This window comes from Lissotriton vulgaris, chromosome 7 (assembly GCF_964263255.1).
Source record: "Lissotriton vulgaris chromosome 7, aLisVul1.2, whole genome shotgun sequence".
In the NCBI taxonomy this organism is placed as follows: domain Eukaryota; kingdom Metazoa; phylum Chordata; class Amphibia; order Caudata; family Salamandridae; genus Lissotriton; species Lissotriton vulgaris.
Window position 1 is genome coordinate 1,637,899,095 of NC_141695.1, and position 17,798 is coordinate 1,637,916,892.

At 47.4% G+C, this 17,798-nt stretch overlaps 1 protein-coding gene across 6 annotated transcripts in view; it reads left to right on the forward strand.

The window, feature by feature from the left end:
• Positions 1 to 17,798, forward strand: part of NCOA3 (nuclear receptor coactivator 3) — a 633,192-nt gene that overhangs the window by 535,542 nt on the left and 79,852 nt on the right. For 5 of the 6 annotated variants that reach the window (XM_086932604.1, XM_086932603.1, XM_086932607.1 and 2 more), the window contains 2 exons: positions 2,597 to 2,828; positions 10,115 to 10,289. In XM_086932604.1, coding sequence (XP_086788730.1) covers positions 2,597 to 2,828; positions 10,115 to 10,289 — 407 coding nt within the window. The remainder of the gene's footprint in view (positions 1 to 2,596; positions 2,829 to 10,114; positions 10,290 to 17,798) is intronic. The other variant, XM_086932608.1, reaches the window with a different exon arrangement.

A 17,798-nucleotide genomic window follows, 5' to 3' on the forward strand; every position in this document is an offset into this window, starting at 1 on the left:
GCATGACTGATCCTCGATGTACCAAGTCACGACCACATCACCCCCCAACTGAGAAACCTGCACTGGCTCCCCCTCAACAAGAGGATATCCTTCAAGCTCATCACCCACTGAGGGAGCAACAACTGTACCTTTCCGGCCCCGGGAGACCCCTGAGTCTATGCCCAGAACCTTAACTCTACCAGTCGAGAACTTACCTAAAAGCCGATAACTCATTTTCCTCCCATAGGATAACATTGACTGGTTTCGTGTGGAGTTTTGAAACTTTAAAATATTCATTTAAAATCAGCCGAATAACGAATTCCGATTTACTCACCTGTGATCAGGAGAGAAGCCAGTGCTGTGCCTTTCAGCCCAGCACTGAACCGAAAAAGTAATTCTAACTGTACTTACCAGTAACTTGAATTTACTCCAATAGGATAACATTGCTTGGTTTTCACTGAAAAGTTTCTAAGTGTCAACTTTGAAAATACTATTATATTCTTTAAAAATAACTACTGTAACCAAAACGCTTTTACTTAACTGTTTACAGCATATGTCCCGGGACTGAATCTCGGATCTAGTCCTTTGGTTAGAAAAGTAATCTATAAAGTAATAAATTGCATTTAACTATGTTATGTTATGGTGACTTGTATAGCGCACGGCTGCCCCAGCCAAGGGGCGTCCCTGCGCTGGGAGCCGACAGTAAACAGAGAAAAAGAGGCGCAGAGAGTGGAACTGTTATTGAAAAAGATGGGTTTTGACATCCTTTCTGAAGGTTAAGAGATCCTGAATCCCACGGATAGATTCGGGCAGACTATTCCATAACTTAGCAGCCAGGAAGCTGAAGGATCGGCCGCCCACTCTGGCCAGTCTGGTGCGGGGGATGATCGCAAGATGTTGCCCCTCTGAGCGGAGCGATCTTCTAGGAGTGTACTCTGACAGAAGCGGGCGCAACATTGGGGGAGAAGCGGTTTTGAGGATTTTAAAGGCTAGGCACAATGCCTTAAACTGGACCCTTTTGCCCACTGGGAGCCAATGCAGTCTCTTCAAGGTTCCAGATACCGAGGAAAAGCGCGGGAGACCTACCAGAGCCCTGGCTGCCGCATTCTGAACTCTCTGCAATCTAGTGATTTCAGCTAGATTTGCCCCCAATAAAAGAGAGCTGGCATAGTCCAGTCTGGAAAGAATGGTCGCCTGGACAATTAACTGACGAGTGTGGCAGTCGAAGAACTTCAGAATGGGCCTGATGTTACGCAAAATGCCAAAGCACGTGGCAGCTACTTTTTTAGTGTGGTGAGTGAACTTTAAAGCAGAGTCCACCCAGACTCCCAGATTTTTAACGCATTCCTTTGGCATGGGGGGTGGGCCTAGGACATCAAGCCACCAGTTGTCACCCCAGGATGAAGTGTCTTTCCCCAAGAGCAGTATCTCAGTTTTCCCGGCGTTTAATTGAAGAAAATTCGCCGTCATCCAGTTGGTGATGTCAGTGAGTGTCTGTTTAAAGTGATGTGCCTCCAGACCACTGTTGTTATTAAGAGCCACCACCAACTGGGTATCGTCTGCATAAGATACCAGTGCAAGTCCGTTTTTTCTAGCCACCTCCGCCAGAGGGCGGACATATACATTGAACAGGGTGGGTCTCAGAGCAGAGCCTTGCGGCACTCCCTGTCCAATGTTATGTTCCTCCGAGATGTAAGGGGGGGTAGAGACCCTGAAAGACCTGTTGGAGAGGAAGTCTCTGAACCATCCCAAGGCTATCCCAGTGATTCCAATTTCCTCCAATCTCGTCAAGAGGACCTCGTGTGACACCGTATCGAAGGCAGCACTGAGAACTAGAACTAGAAAAACCCATTGAGCTCAATGCTATGTTGTGTTTGAAATTGTGTTGCCCATTGCAACCACTGTAGTTATTGTACGTACGTCTATTGCTTATTTGCAAAGTAATTACCTAAAGTCACTCATATTGAGAAAAGTGTATTTTGATACCTTGTTGGTTCTAAAATAAAACTACATCTTTTGATACAAAATAATTGGCCTAGAGTTCAGTTCGAGTGTGAGACCATTTGCTGACTGAGTGTGTACACAAATGCTTTACACTGTCCTCTGATACTGCCTTACCGCTCGACCAAGCTACCACTTTAGAGAGTAAGTTTATATCTAACTTTAGCCTCTGCCAAACCTCTGGGGACTGTGGACTCTTACTTTGGTCCAGTATATACAGCGCCACTTTCTTACACTCACTGTCCTCCCGCCTCCCCTTTTTGTAAAATGGACTCTTTTCCAAATGAAAAGGTCAAAAGCTAGAACTATGCACAGTGGCATGAACTGTTGGTATTTGGGCCTGCGTTCGAGGGCATGGACAGAAAAAAAGACCGAGGTCTGTGAACTTGGGTAGCAGCTGTGTGCTGCTCCACCTGTTCTTTCCTGAGCAGAGCGGAGATGGTGCAGAGCTACATGATGTAATCTACTGATGTGCAGGGGCTATGCTGAAAAACCCTCCAGATTTAGTCATCTTTGGTTAGAATATTTGCCAGACTGAGCGTTTCTAATGGAAAGTAACTTGTTCATTTGAGCACCCATTTCTTTTTACACTAAACTTTTTCTTTTTGGTAAACAGCAGGGATTTCTCAACGCTCAGATGGTGGCTCAGCGAAACAGAGAGCTTATTAGTCATCATATTCGACAGCAGAGGATGGCACTGATAATGCAGCAACAGCAGCAGCAGCAGCAGCAATCTCAAGCGTTCAGTCCACCGCCAAATGTGACAGCAACAAACATGGATGTTCCCATGGCAGGCCCCCAGATGGCTCAAGGTGCTCCACAGCAGTTTTCGTATCCACCAAATTATGGTACAGTTAGTTTCTTTTACCTCCTTGCCTAATTTTCTTTTCTGTCCAGAAACTCATAATGAATTTAAATGTTAACGTGAAAGTTCTAGAACTACAGCAATAAGCAATTAAAGATGGTGAGGTCATTTGAAACTAAATCAGTGAAAATCATTTCCCAACTAACTTAGTTAAAACTCAATTGCTGTACTGCGTTTAGCAGAAATTCTGTGGTGACCCCGATTACTAAATATTGCAAAGATAGTTGGTGGCGGATATTATTTTTATAGGCATACTTGTGCTAATATATAGACCCTTTTGCTATTGCTTTTATTCTGGTTTCTTTGCATAGGTTACGCCAAATTATTAATTTTGAGGACATTACTATTCTTACATATTGCAGAGTTTCAGTGACTTGTAGTTTTAGATCTTTTCCGCTGATGTCTCTTAACCATATTGGAATTTGATTTGATGTCCATGCAGTCTTGGACTTCACTGTTTCCTTCCACCTTATTGTGTTGCGTTACACAGGCTGCAATTTTCTTATCTAACTTGGTTTGTTTAAATAATCTTTACCTCTATGTTTATTTGCTTGTTAGTTTGAATACATTCTACTTAACCGCAATTTATTCTAATGAAGATCACCTCTTTTCCAAAAGCAACTATTTGGGGCATAGTTTAATTTCTCAATTTAGTTGAATACTGATAATCCTTGGAAGACCTTTATGATTTTTGGTAGGAGTTCTATTCTGTTCACTTCATCTCAGTTGTAGAGTAAATCATGCCTATTTTTAATAACCAACTGTTAAATACCTGTTGTAGTAAAGCGTCCCTTTTTGACATGGGCACCCCCACTTTTTGCCTAAGAACTGATGTTATTTCAACTGAAAGTGCACTTGGCCCCTGCTAACCAGGTCCCCATTGCCAGATCTCTTTCCCAAAAACTGTACAATTGATTTCCCCAGTTGGCACTACCGTTAGCATTTTCTAACCCCCTAGTAAATATACCCCTGGTACCTAGGGCCTCAGGGTCCTTAAGCGCTGAAGAACGAATTGAGCCACCCTAAAGGAACCCTCACCATCCACATCAGACTACCAATGCAGGCTGCAAATTATAGTGTAGACAAGGTAAAGAACACGTGGGGACCTCATCTGATCCCCTTCAAGCTGCACAGCCAAATTCCAAACAAATGAATCCAATGAATTGAATTTCTATTTAAACCTTCATTTCATCCACTTATTACTACATTGCTTAACACTTTTTTCCTTTTTACTTAATCAATTCATTTTACTCGTTCTTATGTTTATTCATGATTTTAATGAAATCACAGGAGAATTAAATGTTTCCTCATGTCAGTTTTATTTAACACCCAATGCATTATGGGACGTTTTCTTCGTCGGGGGTATCTAGAATACAGAAAATAAATAAACAATCATTTCAATGAGAACTCCTCTGAAGCACTGAACAAGCTAAACAACTTGCATTAATCATTTGAAATAACTGTGCTGTAAAACACTACAAATTCATGTCTCAAAAGCTGTTCAATGTCAACAAGCATTAATTTACACAACCCATATTCAAACACCCCGATTATCCAAACCCTTGCATGTCCCAAATCAAAAAATCCTACAATTCTGAATTGCTCATGACTCCGTTTTCACCCTTGCAGACATTTTTATCACTATTTGCAGTAATGTTCTTCCAATCGCTTACCATAACATGGGTTTATCTGGTTTTAAACTGGAAAGAGCATTCCTCAGTGTCAACTGCTTTCTGGAGCACAATTAATTACACCATTTTTTACCGTTGTGTGCCTCCGCACATCATTCCATTCCCAATGGTAGCTGCATGAATTGTTTGAAACCTGCTCTGACAAAAGTAAAAACACAATAGGGCACACATCCCTGTGTGGCATGTCCCCTAACACTTCATGTAGTATTTGTAAGCCCCCCCCCCCCCCTACAGCAGGCCTTTCAGCCTGAAGGCACTGTGCCTTATATAACACGTGAGAACATATCTGCATCAGCAGATATGTCCCTGTGCGGGCCAGTTCCATTACTGCCAGTTCAAGTGAACTGGAAACCCATTTAAAAACATGCACTGGACACTGGTAAAAACTCGTAGTTTTGCAGCGTGAATCTTTCTGGATTCACTATGCTGTGTATATACCGCTATCTGGTGTTTGGGTCCGGAATCGTAGTCTTTTTTTCTTTTTTTTCTCTCTCTCTCGTAACCCAGGTGGGCGTCGACGTCCCGCCATTTGGTGTACCTTCGGTGACGTCGGCATGCTTCCGCCGGAAGCTCCCACCCTTGGGTGCCATCTTCAGATTCTTTTTTCCGCCGTTGGGTCTGGATCGTCGCGTGAAGCTCCAGAATTTTTGGAGGAGAAAAGGAGAAAATACAGCAACTTTTCGACAGAAAAGACCTAAGAAGATTAGGAGAAGACCATCAGAGAGGAGACGACGAAGAAGGGGAAGAACCTAGAGATCCTCGATGCCCTTCGGAGAATGCGCACACAGTGGGCCCCCTGAGCGCAGGGATTTACAAGACACCCTTTAAATTCTGCAGAAACTGCCACCACAAGTTCGCGCAGAAGGACCAGCACCCGGTCTGCAACCTCTGCCTGCCGATCGACCATGAGAGCAAAGACTGCAACGCCTGATCCGTCTTCAAACCGAAGACACTCCGTGTTCAAGAGAAGCAAAGGATAGCTCACTACACGATGCAGGGCAAAGGCCAGGCCCCGACGCTTTACGAACTGGGCCTCTCCACCGACTATGAGGACAACATCGCCGAAAGTCCAGATGACTTAACGGTCGCAGAGACCGATAAGGAAACGTCTGACAAGGTAGAAGAGTCTACGACCCCGAAAACCTCGACAGGGCCTCAAAAACCTGAGACTGACTCTCGAAAATCAGAGTCCAGAGCCTCTAAAGGAGCACCGGCGCCGAAAACATCGATGACCGAAGCTGCATCCCCCGATAAAGGACCTAGGGGATCCTTCGAGAAGGACTCCCGGGCGCCGAAGACCGGCGAAAAGCCAAGGTCATCGAAGCAAGCCCCCGAAAAAGGGACTTCGACTTAAAAGGAGAACGAGCCGAAAAAAGCTTCGACGGCGATGACGCCGTCGAAGAGAGCAGCCGAAACGCTCGACGACTGGCAGGCCGCACAGTTGGAGGAAGAAAAGAAGGCTCAAGGCCGAGATGGAAAACATCCTTCAGAGGAAGAAGGACTTCGAGGAAAAGATGAAAAGTTTCAGGATCCACTCGAAGCCAGCGACGGCCGTCACTGAAGTGCAGGAGCACAAGGAGTTCGACGTCGAAGAGCCGCCGAAAACTCAGGAGCCCTCGGAACACGAAGAGGAAGAGGACCTCTATTACACAGAGGGTAAATATGGGGAGCAGCAGTCAAGCTACAGCTCAGGATCCTCGACGGCCCAAGACCTGGAATGGCAGGACATTGAGGCCGAAAACCTGGAGGAGCCTGTGGAGACATATCCCTCGAGGTCTTCGCGGCCAGATGACATTGGGGCATACAATGAGGTCGTCAGGAAGGCAGCAGCAGTTTATGAGGTTAAGCTGGAAGAGGAGAAGCCTAAAGCAGACTTCCTGCTGGAAACATTGCTCCCCACACAGACAAGAAGCCAGTTCTTTCCCATGCTGAAAAGTATCACGGATCAGGGGAAGGAAGCGTTCAAGGACGCGGCTACATGCAGGTCAGTCACGCCGAGGACAGAGAAGAAATACAAATTCTCCTCCCAGGACCCTGCTTACATCAAGGGGTCCGTCACAGCAGATTCAATAATCGCTGCAATGGCCAGAAGGGCCAACGTCCAAACATCTGGGCCACCACCTGACCAGGAAAGCAGGAGGATGGACCTGACTGGCAGAAAAATTGAAAGGAACGCCGCAATGCACTGGCGGATGGCTAACTCAAACGCCCTCCTGAACAGGCACCAATCCCAACATTGGGATGAGATCAGCCAATTGCTCAAGCACCTCCCAGAGCAATACCTTCAGAGTGCAACGCACCTTGTGGAAGAAAAGAAAAGCATTGCTAACTCATGCTTGAAGACCGCCTTGGATAGGGCTGAAACATCCAGCAGACTGATAGCTATAGGCATCACAGAGAGAAGGCAAGCCTGGCTCAGGATCTCAGGCTTCAAAACCGAGGTTCAGAACAACATCATGAAAACACCTTTCAATGGAGAAACACTTTTCGGAGCCTCAATTGATGAGAAACTCACCCAACTGAAGTAAGACAACGAGACAGCAAGGTCCATGGGGGTCCTGCAATTCAGGGGGATGAGAAGAGGCACTCCTACGCGGAGGCCGAACGGAAGGGGTGCAAACCAGCAAGGACAATCACACTAGGCGTTATACCAGGGTCAACAGAGTGACACATCTAAAACTACCAGAGAGCACCCTGCGGGTGCTGCGGGAGGCAAGAAGGCCCAGCACACACAAGTGCTATGGGGAAAAATGGAAAAGATTCACTCAATGGTGCTGTAAGAAAAAACTCCATAGAAAGCTGACCAGGGAATCAACGGTGCTAAGATACCTCACGCACCTAATCTAATCTAAGCTAAGCTCATCCTCGCTGAGGCTACACCTGGCAGCGATTGTGGCATACACAAGAGGAGAAACAGGGAGAAGCTTCTTTACATCTCAAGTAGTAAAAAGATTCCTGGAAGGGGCTAAGAGAATAGCGCCACCAAAAAGGATGCTGCCGCCGGCTTGGAACCTGAATGTGGTACTGACAGAGCTCATGAAAGCACCTTTCGAACCCATCCACAAGGCATCACTGCAAATGCTGACAATGAAAGCGGCCTTTCTGGTCGCAAGCACTAACACTGCAGGAACCCTACATCCAGATACACAGTGACAGGGTTGTGATGAGAACGGACCCGCACTTCACGCCAAAGGTGGTGTCAAGGTTCCACATGAATCAGAGTATTCAAATTCCTAGCTTCTCCCAGAACCCCACGACAAGCGCTGAGAGGGCGCTCCACACTCTAGACGCAAGAAGTGCATGCTGCACTACATTGAAAGGACGAAGGAACACAGGAAGACCAAACAGTTCTTCGTATCCTTCGCAAACAGTTACCTGGGTAGACCAGTGACTAAGAACACCATAGCTCGATGGATCGCACAAGCGATACAATTCTGCCACAAGCAAGCTGGGCAGGAGCTAACAGGAGGGGCACAGGCCCACTTGACCAGGAAGAAAGGAGCAACAATTGCCTTTCTGGCCAACACACGAATTCAGAACATATGCCTGGCGGCAACATGGGCTTCAGTGCACACGTTCACTAAGCACTATTGCATGGATGTACAGATGAACAAGGAAGCACAAGTAGGACAAAGAGTGCTTCAACATATATTCAACAACCAACGATCATCTTCCACCCAGCCGCCACAAAAGTAATGAAACCGCTACAAAATCTATGCACAGCATAGTGAATCCAGAAAGATTCACGCTGCAAAACGAATAGTTTCTTACCTCTCGGTGTAGTTTTGCAGCTTGAAGATCTTTCTGGATTCATTAGCGAACCCACCCGCCTCCGCCAGAAAGATGAGGCTGGAGAAGGTGGAAACACATGGAATAGAAAGCAAGTTGAAGCTTACAAGATACGTGAAAAGAAGTACGTTGGAGAAAGGATTAAAAACATAGCCATGGATTCACTACAAGGACACAAGAGAAAAAAAGAATCAGAAGATGGCGCCCAAGGGTGGAAGCTTTCGCCGGAAGCATGCTGACTTCACCGAAGGTACACCAAATGGCGGAACGTCGATGCCCACCTGGGCTACGAGAGAAAAAAAAGAGAGAAAAAAGACTACGATTCCGGACCCAACCACCAGATAGCGGAATATGCACAGCATAGTGAATCCAGAAAGATCTTCAAGCTGCAAAACTACACCGACAGGTAAACTATTTGTTCCCCAACTAGATGGTTTCATATAAAATAGGGATGTTTGGTATCAAACATTTCCTATTCACAAACCAACCCTGATTCCAGTAGTGGATTTGCCCATTGGCTACTACCCTAACACCCCTAAATACAGTATTAGGGAAAGCCAATGACCCAAGAAAATCAGATCCTGCCGACCTGCAAGAAGACTAACATGAAAAGTCGCAAAGAGCAAGATCTGAAGACCCAGCAATTTGTGTCAACCCTGTCGGCTGACTTTGATTGCACCAAAAGACGACGTCCTGCAGCTGCTGAGATTCCAAATCTTGGGAGACCTGCCAGCACTTCACCCAGGAACCAAGACCTTCTGTGGGACAGCAGAATGGTGTCCTGCAGACACCAAAAGTAGAATTGTGAGGACTCCGGAACCGCCACAACCCGATGACGCCAAGCACAACATCACCGGATTCCCTCAGCCTGGGTCGAAGTGGGCCAACAGTGTCAGATTGGTCCCCAAGACCTCAAGGGACAGAGTACACTGTGGATTGACCCTTCATGAACTGACACCGCCTGCAGTCTCTGTGTTCAACTGCTAGTGTTGCCGGACGAAGAAACCGGACACCCCAAAGCCCCTTTGCATCCAGATGCCCCGGGCCAGAGGAGAACAGGACCAAAGGTGTCTTCACTTACCCCAACATCTCAAGACCTGGAGCTCCTCATTGATTTCATTGGATTGACCCCTCAGTCCCTTCCTGCAGACTGCTCAACCACACAACTGCCAAGAAGAGCACCTCTGGATTTCTAGAACAAGCCCCTATCCACTCATAAGGGAACCCCGGGACTCCTTGCACGATATATCTCATTTTGATATATCAGATAAAGGAGCCAGCTTCCTACACATGTTGAAAAACTGCAGTATTTGCAAAGTTGAAGTCTTTCACTTTATGCAGTTCTTGCGGCCCCAAAGCCTTTGATGTGTAAACTGCGTACTGTCCACAATCTATAACATTGCACAAGATCCAAATTGTTGTTGTGTTTCAAGCATGTATGTTTAAATGTTGCTTGTTCTATTGTACAATGCTAGGTTCTTTTGAACGTGGTGTTTGAAGGTCAAAGTAAATTATTAGATTTTGATAATGCATGAAAATGGTGAGGCAAGCAGTTGTGGCTTTAAACGACTCATTTGCATTGTGTGAGCGAAACCTTATAAAAATTCATATTCTTAATAAATTAAAGGAGCATTGTAACATAGATTTTAATCAGGTTTTGATGCTTTGCATGCTAAATTTCAGATGTTTGCCGAAGTTCGAAGGCAGATGTTCTTAGCCATGGCATAGTTACTGTTTAAAACCTAATACATTGCAGTCAAATATACTTATCTGTTTTCTTCTTATTAAGGGATGACTCAACAAACAGATCCCAGTTTTGGTAGAGTATCAAGCCCTCCTAATCAAATTATGGCATCACGAATTGGGCCTACTCAGAATCCCATGATGCAGCATCCGCAGTCTGCTGCAATGTATCAGTCCCCTGAAATGAAGGGCTGGCCTTCGGGAAATTTAACAAGAGCTGGGTAAATACTTTTTATTTGATTTGATGTTCACTCTTTTCAAATACTTATATGCTATTGTTTTTTACCTGTCCCTCTATTAATGTGTAACTTGTTAAACATAAACCATGTGGGTTGTATTAAAACCTTTTCTAATTAAGTAAATTGTGCCCCGAAATGTCAACATGGATTATGCCTACTAGTAAATTTCTCACATTGATTCTCCATGCTCTGATTTTTTGTTTTTTCGGCAATGTTTTGCAAGAGAGCGTCTTTTGAAAAGCATGCATAATTTAAAAAAAAACATAATACATATAGAGTCCTTTAATTCCTCTTCCTTAAGCAATTGTTTGATGGAAGTGTCATTCACATGTTTTCGTCAAGTTCAAGTTCGGGGATTTATATAGTGCACTACTCACCCAGAGGGTCTCAAGGCGCTTGGGGAAGGGGTTCAATATTTGTAGAATAGCCAGGTTTTAAGTTCTTTTCTGAAGGAGATGTGGTTTTGAGTAAGGCGGAGGTGAGTGGGGAGTGAGTTCCAGGTCTTGGCAGCCAGGAATGAGAAGGATCTGCCACCCATGGTGGATTTTCGGATGCGCGGGACTGCGGCGAGGGCTTGATTGGACGATCTTAGTTGGCGTGTGGGTGTGTAGAAGGACAGTCGAGTGTTGAGGCATTCGGGTCCTAGATTGTAGAGGGCCTTGTGTGCGTGGGTGAGAAGACGGAACGTAATTCTCTTGTTGACGGGAAGCCAGTGGAGGTCTTTTAGGTGTCCGGTGATGTGATCTTGGCGCGGGATGTCCAATATGAGTCTCGCTGATGCGTTTTGGATGCATTGAAGTTTTTTCTGTAATTTTGCTGTGATTCCGGCGTATAGTGTTACCATAGTCCAGTCGACTCGTGACCAGTGCGTGGGTGACAGTCTTTCTTGTCTCGAGGGGGATCCAGTGGAAGATCTTTTTGAGAATGCGAAGTACGTTGAAGCAGGAGGATGAGACTGCGTTGACTTGTCTGGACATCGAGAGAGAGGAGTCTAGGATGAAGCCAAGGTTACGTGCGTGGTCTGTGGGTGTGGGTGCTGTGCCCAGAGCGGAAGGCCACCAAGAGTCGTCCCAGGCAGAGGGGGAAGATCCTAGGATGAGCACCTCCGTTTTGTCTGAGTTAAGTTTTAGGCGGCTATGTTTCATCCATTCGGCTACTTCTTTCATGCCTTCGTGAAGATAGGTTTTGGCGGTGTTAGGGTCTTTGGTGAGGGAAAGGATTAACTGGGTGTCGTCGGCGTAAGAGATGATGTTGAGGTTGTGTCGGCGCGCAATGGATGCGAGTGGGCTCATGTAAACGTTGAAGAGGGTCGGACTGAGTGATGATCCTTGTGGTACTCCACAAATGACTTCAGTGGCCTCTGAGTTGAATGGGGGAAGTCGGACTCTTTGAGTTCTCCCGGCGAGGAATGAGATGATCCAGTCCAAGGCTTTTCCTTGTATGCCGATGTTGCTGAGGCGTTGTATAAGGGTGCTGTGGCAGACTGTGTCGAAAGCGGCGGAGAGGTCGAGTAGAATGAGGGCCGCTGTTTCTCCGTTATCCAGTAGTGTTCGGATGTCGTCTGTTGCTGCAATGAGGACGGTTTCGGTGCTGTGTTTGGCTCGAAATCCGGATTGAGATGGATCGAGGGAGTTGTTGGATTCAAGGAAGGCGGCGAGCTGGCTGTTGGCGGCTTTCTCAATGACTTTGGCGGGGAAAGGGAGGAGGGATATGGGTCGGTAGTTTTTAAGTTCAGAGGGGTCTGCTGTGGGTTTCTTCAGGAGGGCGCTGAGTTGGGCGTGTTTCCAGCTTTCTGGGAAGGTGGCAGAGTTGAACGAGCAGTTGATGACATCACGGAGATGGGGTGCGATGATGGAGTCAGCTTGGTTAAAGATGTGGTGGGGGCAGGGGTCGGTTGGTGAGCCAGAGTGGATTGAGTTCATTAGGCGGATGGTGTCTTCAGTGGTGATTGGGTTCCAGGCGCTGAGGTTGTTAGTTGGCGGTGTAGGATCTGAGGGGGGTGGGGAGGGTTGATCGCTGGGAGTGTTCTCGAAGCTGTTGTGAATGTCGGCTATTTTGTTGTAGAAGAAGGAGGATAACGCATCGCAGAGGTCTTGGGAGGGAGTGATGTTGTTAGATGCTGCTGTGGGGTTGGTGAATTCTTTGACTATGTTGAAAAGTTCCTTGCTGTTGTGGGTGTTGTCGAGACGATCCTTGAGTGCTGATTTCTTGGTGGATCGAATCAGTTGGTGGTGTTTGCGAGTGGCTTCCTTGAGGGTGGCCATGTTGTCGGTGGTTGGGTTTTTTCTCCATGTTTTCTCCAGGGTGCGGCATAGCTTCTTGGATTTTTTAAGCTCATCATTGAACCAGGGAGCTTTTTTGCTGCCTGATTTGATCTGGTGCTTTTTCAGAGGTGCTAATTCGTCAGCACTGTGGGTGAGCCATTGCTTGAGATTGGTGGCCGCTTGGTTTGGGTCCAGTGAGAGGGTGGGAGGGTTTTGGTTGAGTGATGTGAGGAGTTGGTCGGAGGTGATTTTGTTCCAGTTTCTCCGAGAAATAGGTTGTGGGCGGTTGTGGGTCAAGGTGGTTTTGTAGCTGAAGTGAACACAGCTGTGGTCTGTCCAATGAAGAGCTGAGGTGCGATCAAAGGAAATGTGCTTGCTGAAGGTGAAGATAGGGTTGAGCGTGTGTCCGGCTACATGGGTGGGGGTGTCAACAAGTTGTTTGAGTCCGAGATTGGTTAGGTTGTCCAGAAGGGTGGAGGTGTTGCTGTCGTGTTTGTTTTCAAGGTGGTAGTTGAGGTCTCCTAAAAGAATGTAGTTCTTGGAGGCGAGGGCATGTGGGCTGACGAAGTCAGTGATGTCATCGCTGAATTGAGTGCGGGTTCCTGGAGGCCTGTAGATGAGGGTGCCTCTAAGTGTGGTCTTAGGGTCGGTGTGGATCTGAAAGTGGAGATGTTCGGCGGTTGCAAGATTATCGTCGGAGCTGGTCGTGATTTTGATGGTGTTCCTATGGATGATGGCGATGCCTCCTCCTGTTTGAATGGTGCGGTCTTTTCGGATAATCTTGTAAGCGTCCGGTATGGCGATGTCTGGTGCTGATGTGTTCATCCATGTTTCTGTGAGGAAGGCGATGTCCGGTGACGCAGTGTCGAGTAGGTCCCAGAGTTCAGTTGCGTGTCTGTGGACCGAGCGGGTGTTCAGCAGGATGCACTTCAGGTGGTTAGAGTCAGAGCTGTGTATGGAGGAAGTGGATTTGGTGAGGGTCCTGAAGCAGTTGAACTTGCAGGAGAGACAGGCGAATGGGCCGTTGGTACGTCCTGGGGTGGCTTTGCAGCATTGTGTTGTGCGTCCGGGGTTGAGGGTGAGGAGAGTTGCGGTATCATATGTGAATCTAGTGGGCTGGGTACGGCGGGGACCAGGGGGTCTGGCGCTGGGCGCGGTCCAGGCGCGGACGGGCGTAGACAGGCTTACCTTTGGCGCGCATGGGGCGAGACCGCAGCGCGTGAATGCTGCGCGTAGCTTGTTCTGACATAAATGGATAGTGGGGGGGCGGAGCGAGGGAAGGTCAGCTGGGAGGCGGGAGCGGGGTGGAGCTACAGGCTGGGACGAGGCACAATCACCAAATGGCGGCAGCAAAGCTAAAGTGAAACCAAGGTGAGTCTCTTTATGTAATCAGGCTAAATGTGGGCAGAAGCACCGTCACAATGGGGCAAAAGCTCCTCTCACCACTCACTGCGCACGAGCAGATAAGCGCTACAGAAGTGCATGTGCACGAGCAAGCAACAAATTCCAATCAGGCACCAAATTACACTGCAGGCATGTAAAGCGCTACGCTGATATTCCAAAGCAGCAAATAATCAAAGAAGCAAGGCGCTACGATTCCAGCAGTAAACAAACAAAGAAGCAAGGCGCTACGATACCAGCTGTTGAGGGAGCGCGGGGAGCGACCGTTGCTGCCAGAGTCAGGGCGGTCACCAGAGGACAGCATGCATAATGTGTGATTGATCAGCCCACTTAAGCTACTATCTTTGTTGCCTGTATCATTCTCAGTGTAGATCAGCTTATAAGACATTCCTGTTGCATATGCTGTATCTGAGTGCACATCCAGTAAGATTGATTTCCAAATGGACAGGAAGACCTCTTAGGAAGACTGTTTTATCTTGCATGTGTTTGCTTACTATTCTGTAATTGTATCGACTCCATTGCTCCATAATGTCAAGTGACTGCTGTTCTGTGAGGACATGGGTGTGGCAGCCAAAAGCATGTGAATTCGCATCACCTCCCGTTACTGACACACACACACCTTCTGTAGGTTTCCTGAGCCCAGCAAAATTGCCACCTGTATCACGGTCTCCTGTTCCTGTCACACACCTACAGTGCACTTCACTACTAATTTGTCTTCCTTCTATGGCATAGGTCCATTCTTTGCATTCCAGTGGCTTTGTCATTCTTAAGACGGGAGAACCACAAGATTCTCTCCTTGCTTTTGGGTCTTTTTGTGCGATATCCTACTAAAAGGAATGTTGTTCTCTGAACACAAGCATCACCCTCAGCCTCTCGACAAGTAAGTAGGAGAGGTGTCTTTTTAAGGGAACATCCTAGCATGAGACCTCTAGCGAGGCTTGGCAAGAAGGTAGAAGCCCACAAGCCAAGGCTCCCTCAGTAAAGCATTGCCCTTTAAGAAGTTAACACCATCAATCTTTTTATGGACGATGTAGATTGCTTAAGTTACATCAAATATATTAGTCTGATCCAGGGATGAACCTTGCTTCAGAAAATGCTTAGGGTAAGTTGCAGTGAACTGTGACAGCTGTAGGATTCAAGCAGGCATTCTTAATGCCTCAAGTGCACGGAAGTCTTGGAACTGCTCTCGCTTCGCGCGCCTAAACTGCCTAGTTGCCGTTACTACTGGGTTGAGGGTACTGCCTTTAAACACTGTCTTGGGTGTCGTTTGTCTAATAGCTGTGCGACTTTAAATTCACTCACTATGGCTCTGCTTAATTGCAGATCACTGCCTTGTCACGCGATGGAAATACACTCCCTCCTTTTGGACCACTGTCTGGATGTGTTATTCCTGACGGAAACGTGGTTGACCGCGTGTTCTGGTCCCGATATTGTCAATGCTCTCCCGCCGGGATACCTCATTTTCCATCTTGATAGGCCGGATGGGAGAGGGGGTGGAGTGGCCATCGTGTATAGAGATACATTCGTGTGCAAAACTGTAGACTGCGGTATTACCAACACTGAAAGTTGTCATTTCTCCCTTGGCATATCTTCTTCCGTTTCCATCTCCGGCCTCCTTTTGTATCGGCCTCCTGCTACGCTGGGGAATTTTGTGGACTCTCTCATTGAGGCCATCATTCCATTAGCCGCTGCCTCATGCAACTTTGTACTTCTTGGGGATTTTAATCTTCACTTTGATGACCCCAATGATGTAGTAGCAAGAGATTTATTGAGCTCATTTGGTGCTCTCAATCTTCACCTCGCTCATCTGGGAGCTACTCACAACAGAGGTCATCAGCTTGATGCTGTTTTTGCTAATACTGCCAACCTGCAAGCCCTCCAGATGTTGGCCCTTCCCTGGACGGATCACCACCTTATTCCTTTCAGCTGGTTGCTGAAGAACCGGGGAGATCCCGTGCCTAGACAATATACTGTGGAACGACTCTGGTCGAAGCTGCCGGTTGACAGTTGGGTTGAAGAGCTAGCTATAACTCGCCCTGACCCTGTAGATGACCCCAATATTGCTGATCAACACCTGGCTAATTGGCTCACTAACTCTCTTGATCTACTGATTCCTAAAAAAAGGAGGCTTATCAGGGAGAGAAGAATTGCCTCTGCCCCCTGGTACACTCCGGAACTTAGGAGTTGCAGAACTTCTTGCAAAAGGCTTGAACGTGCCTGGAGGAGAGAGCAGACGGAAGAAAGCCGGGCTAATTATAAAAGAGAGATGAGGAAATACAAAAGTGCACTGAAGGATGTCAAAAAGAATTTCTTTAGTGATAGGATTGAGAGGGCAAGCAATTCTCCAAGAGAATCGTTTAAAATTTTTAAAGAACTCTTGAAAGCCCCGGTCCCGCCAGTCGTGCATGTTAATCCTAAAGATAAATGTGAAGAACTGGCTAGTTTCTTCCATTCAAAAATAGATACAATCCTATCCTCTCTGCCCGCTATGCCTCAAATCTCTGAGCCGGCTGCTGGTCCAATAAGCTGTCCGACCGAACTTGTCTCCTTTGGCCCCTTCTCGGAAGAGGAGGTTACAAAGGTCTTGTTGGAGATGAAGAGTGGATCTCCGAGTGATCCAGTGCCTATGAAACATCTTAAACTTGTGGCTAACACTCTGTCAGCTCCGCTGACCGACCTTATCAACCTCTCTCTCTCTCATGGCATAGTCCCTCAGAGATGGAAAAGGGCAGTAGTAAAAGCCTTACTGAAAAAACCAGGCTTGGATCCCGCCAATTTGACCAACTTCAGGCCAATCTCGCTTCTGCCGGGGTTTTCTAAAATCGCCGAGAAGCTGGTTAACCGTCAGCTTTCTTACTATCTTGAGTCCAACCACCTGTTTGGAGACTCCCAGACTGGTTTCCGTCCCGGCCAGGGAACGGACACAGCCCTGCTGGCGGTAGTGGAGGAAGCAAGGAGCACTCTTGATACTGGAGGATCAGTGGCAGTGATCCTCCTGGACTTGAGTGCTGCCTTTGACACCTAGAGTCATCAGGTGCTCCTCCAACGCCTGTCAGAGGTAGGTGTCTCAGGGACGGCCCTGAAATGGTTGGGATCCTTCCTCTCCAACCGTTTCTACCAAGTCTGGGAAGGGGCAGAGCAGTCTTCCCTATTCCCTCTTCAATGTGGAGTCCCACAGGGCTCATCGTTGAGCCCTACTTTGTTCAATGCATACATGACTCCACTTGAAAGAGTGGTAGCCCCTTCGGGGTTGAAGATCATCAGCTATGCTGATGATACTCAGCTGGTGGTGGGCCTCACTCAGCTGGCGGAACAACCCAACTTGTTACATGACTGCCTGGCCAATGTCTACCAATGGATGTCCAACTCGGCTCTAAAGCTCAATGGAGGAAAAACTGAGTTGATGCTCTTGGGCAACTCCAGTCCCTCCATTATTGCCAGCTGTTGGCCCCGGTCTCTTGGCGATCCACCATCTCCCAAGAAGGAGATCAAGTCCCTGGGAGTATGGTTGGAGGAAGATCTGTCCTTTAGGACCCACGCCAGAAAGACCGCGGGGGTTTGCTTCGGTCTACTGAAGTCAGCCCGAAAGGTGCTACCACTGCTTCCGGATCCAGCTAAGAAGCTTTTGATGCGTGGTTTAATCCTTTCAAGGCTCGACTTTGGTAATGCCCTGTTTCTTGGTGCCCCTGAAGCGACTTTTAAAACCCTCCAACAGGTGCAAAACGCAGCTGCCAGAGTTTTGATGGAGATCCCTAGAAGGCAGTCCGCTGCCCCGGCCCTGAAAGCGCTTCACTGGCTCCCTGTTAAGGAGCGGGTGAAATTCAAG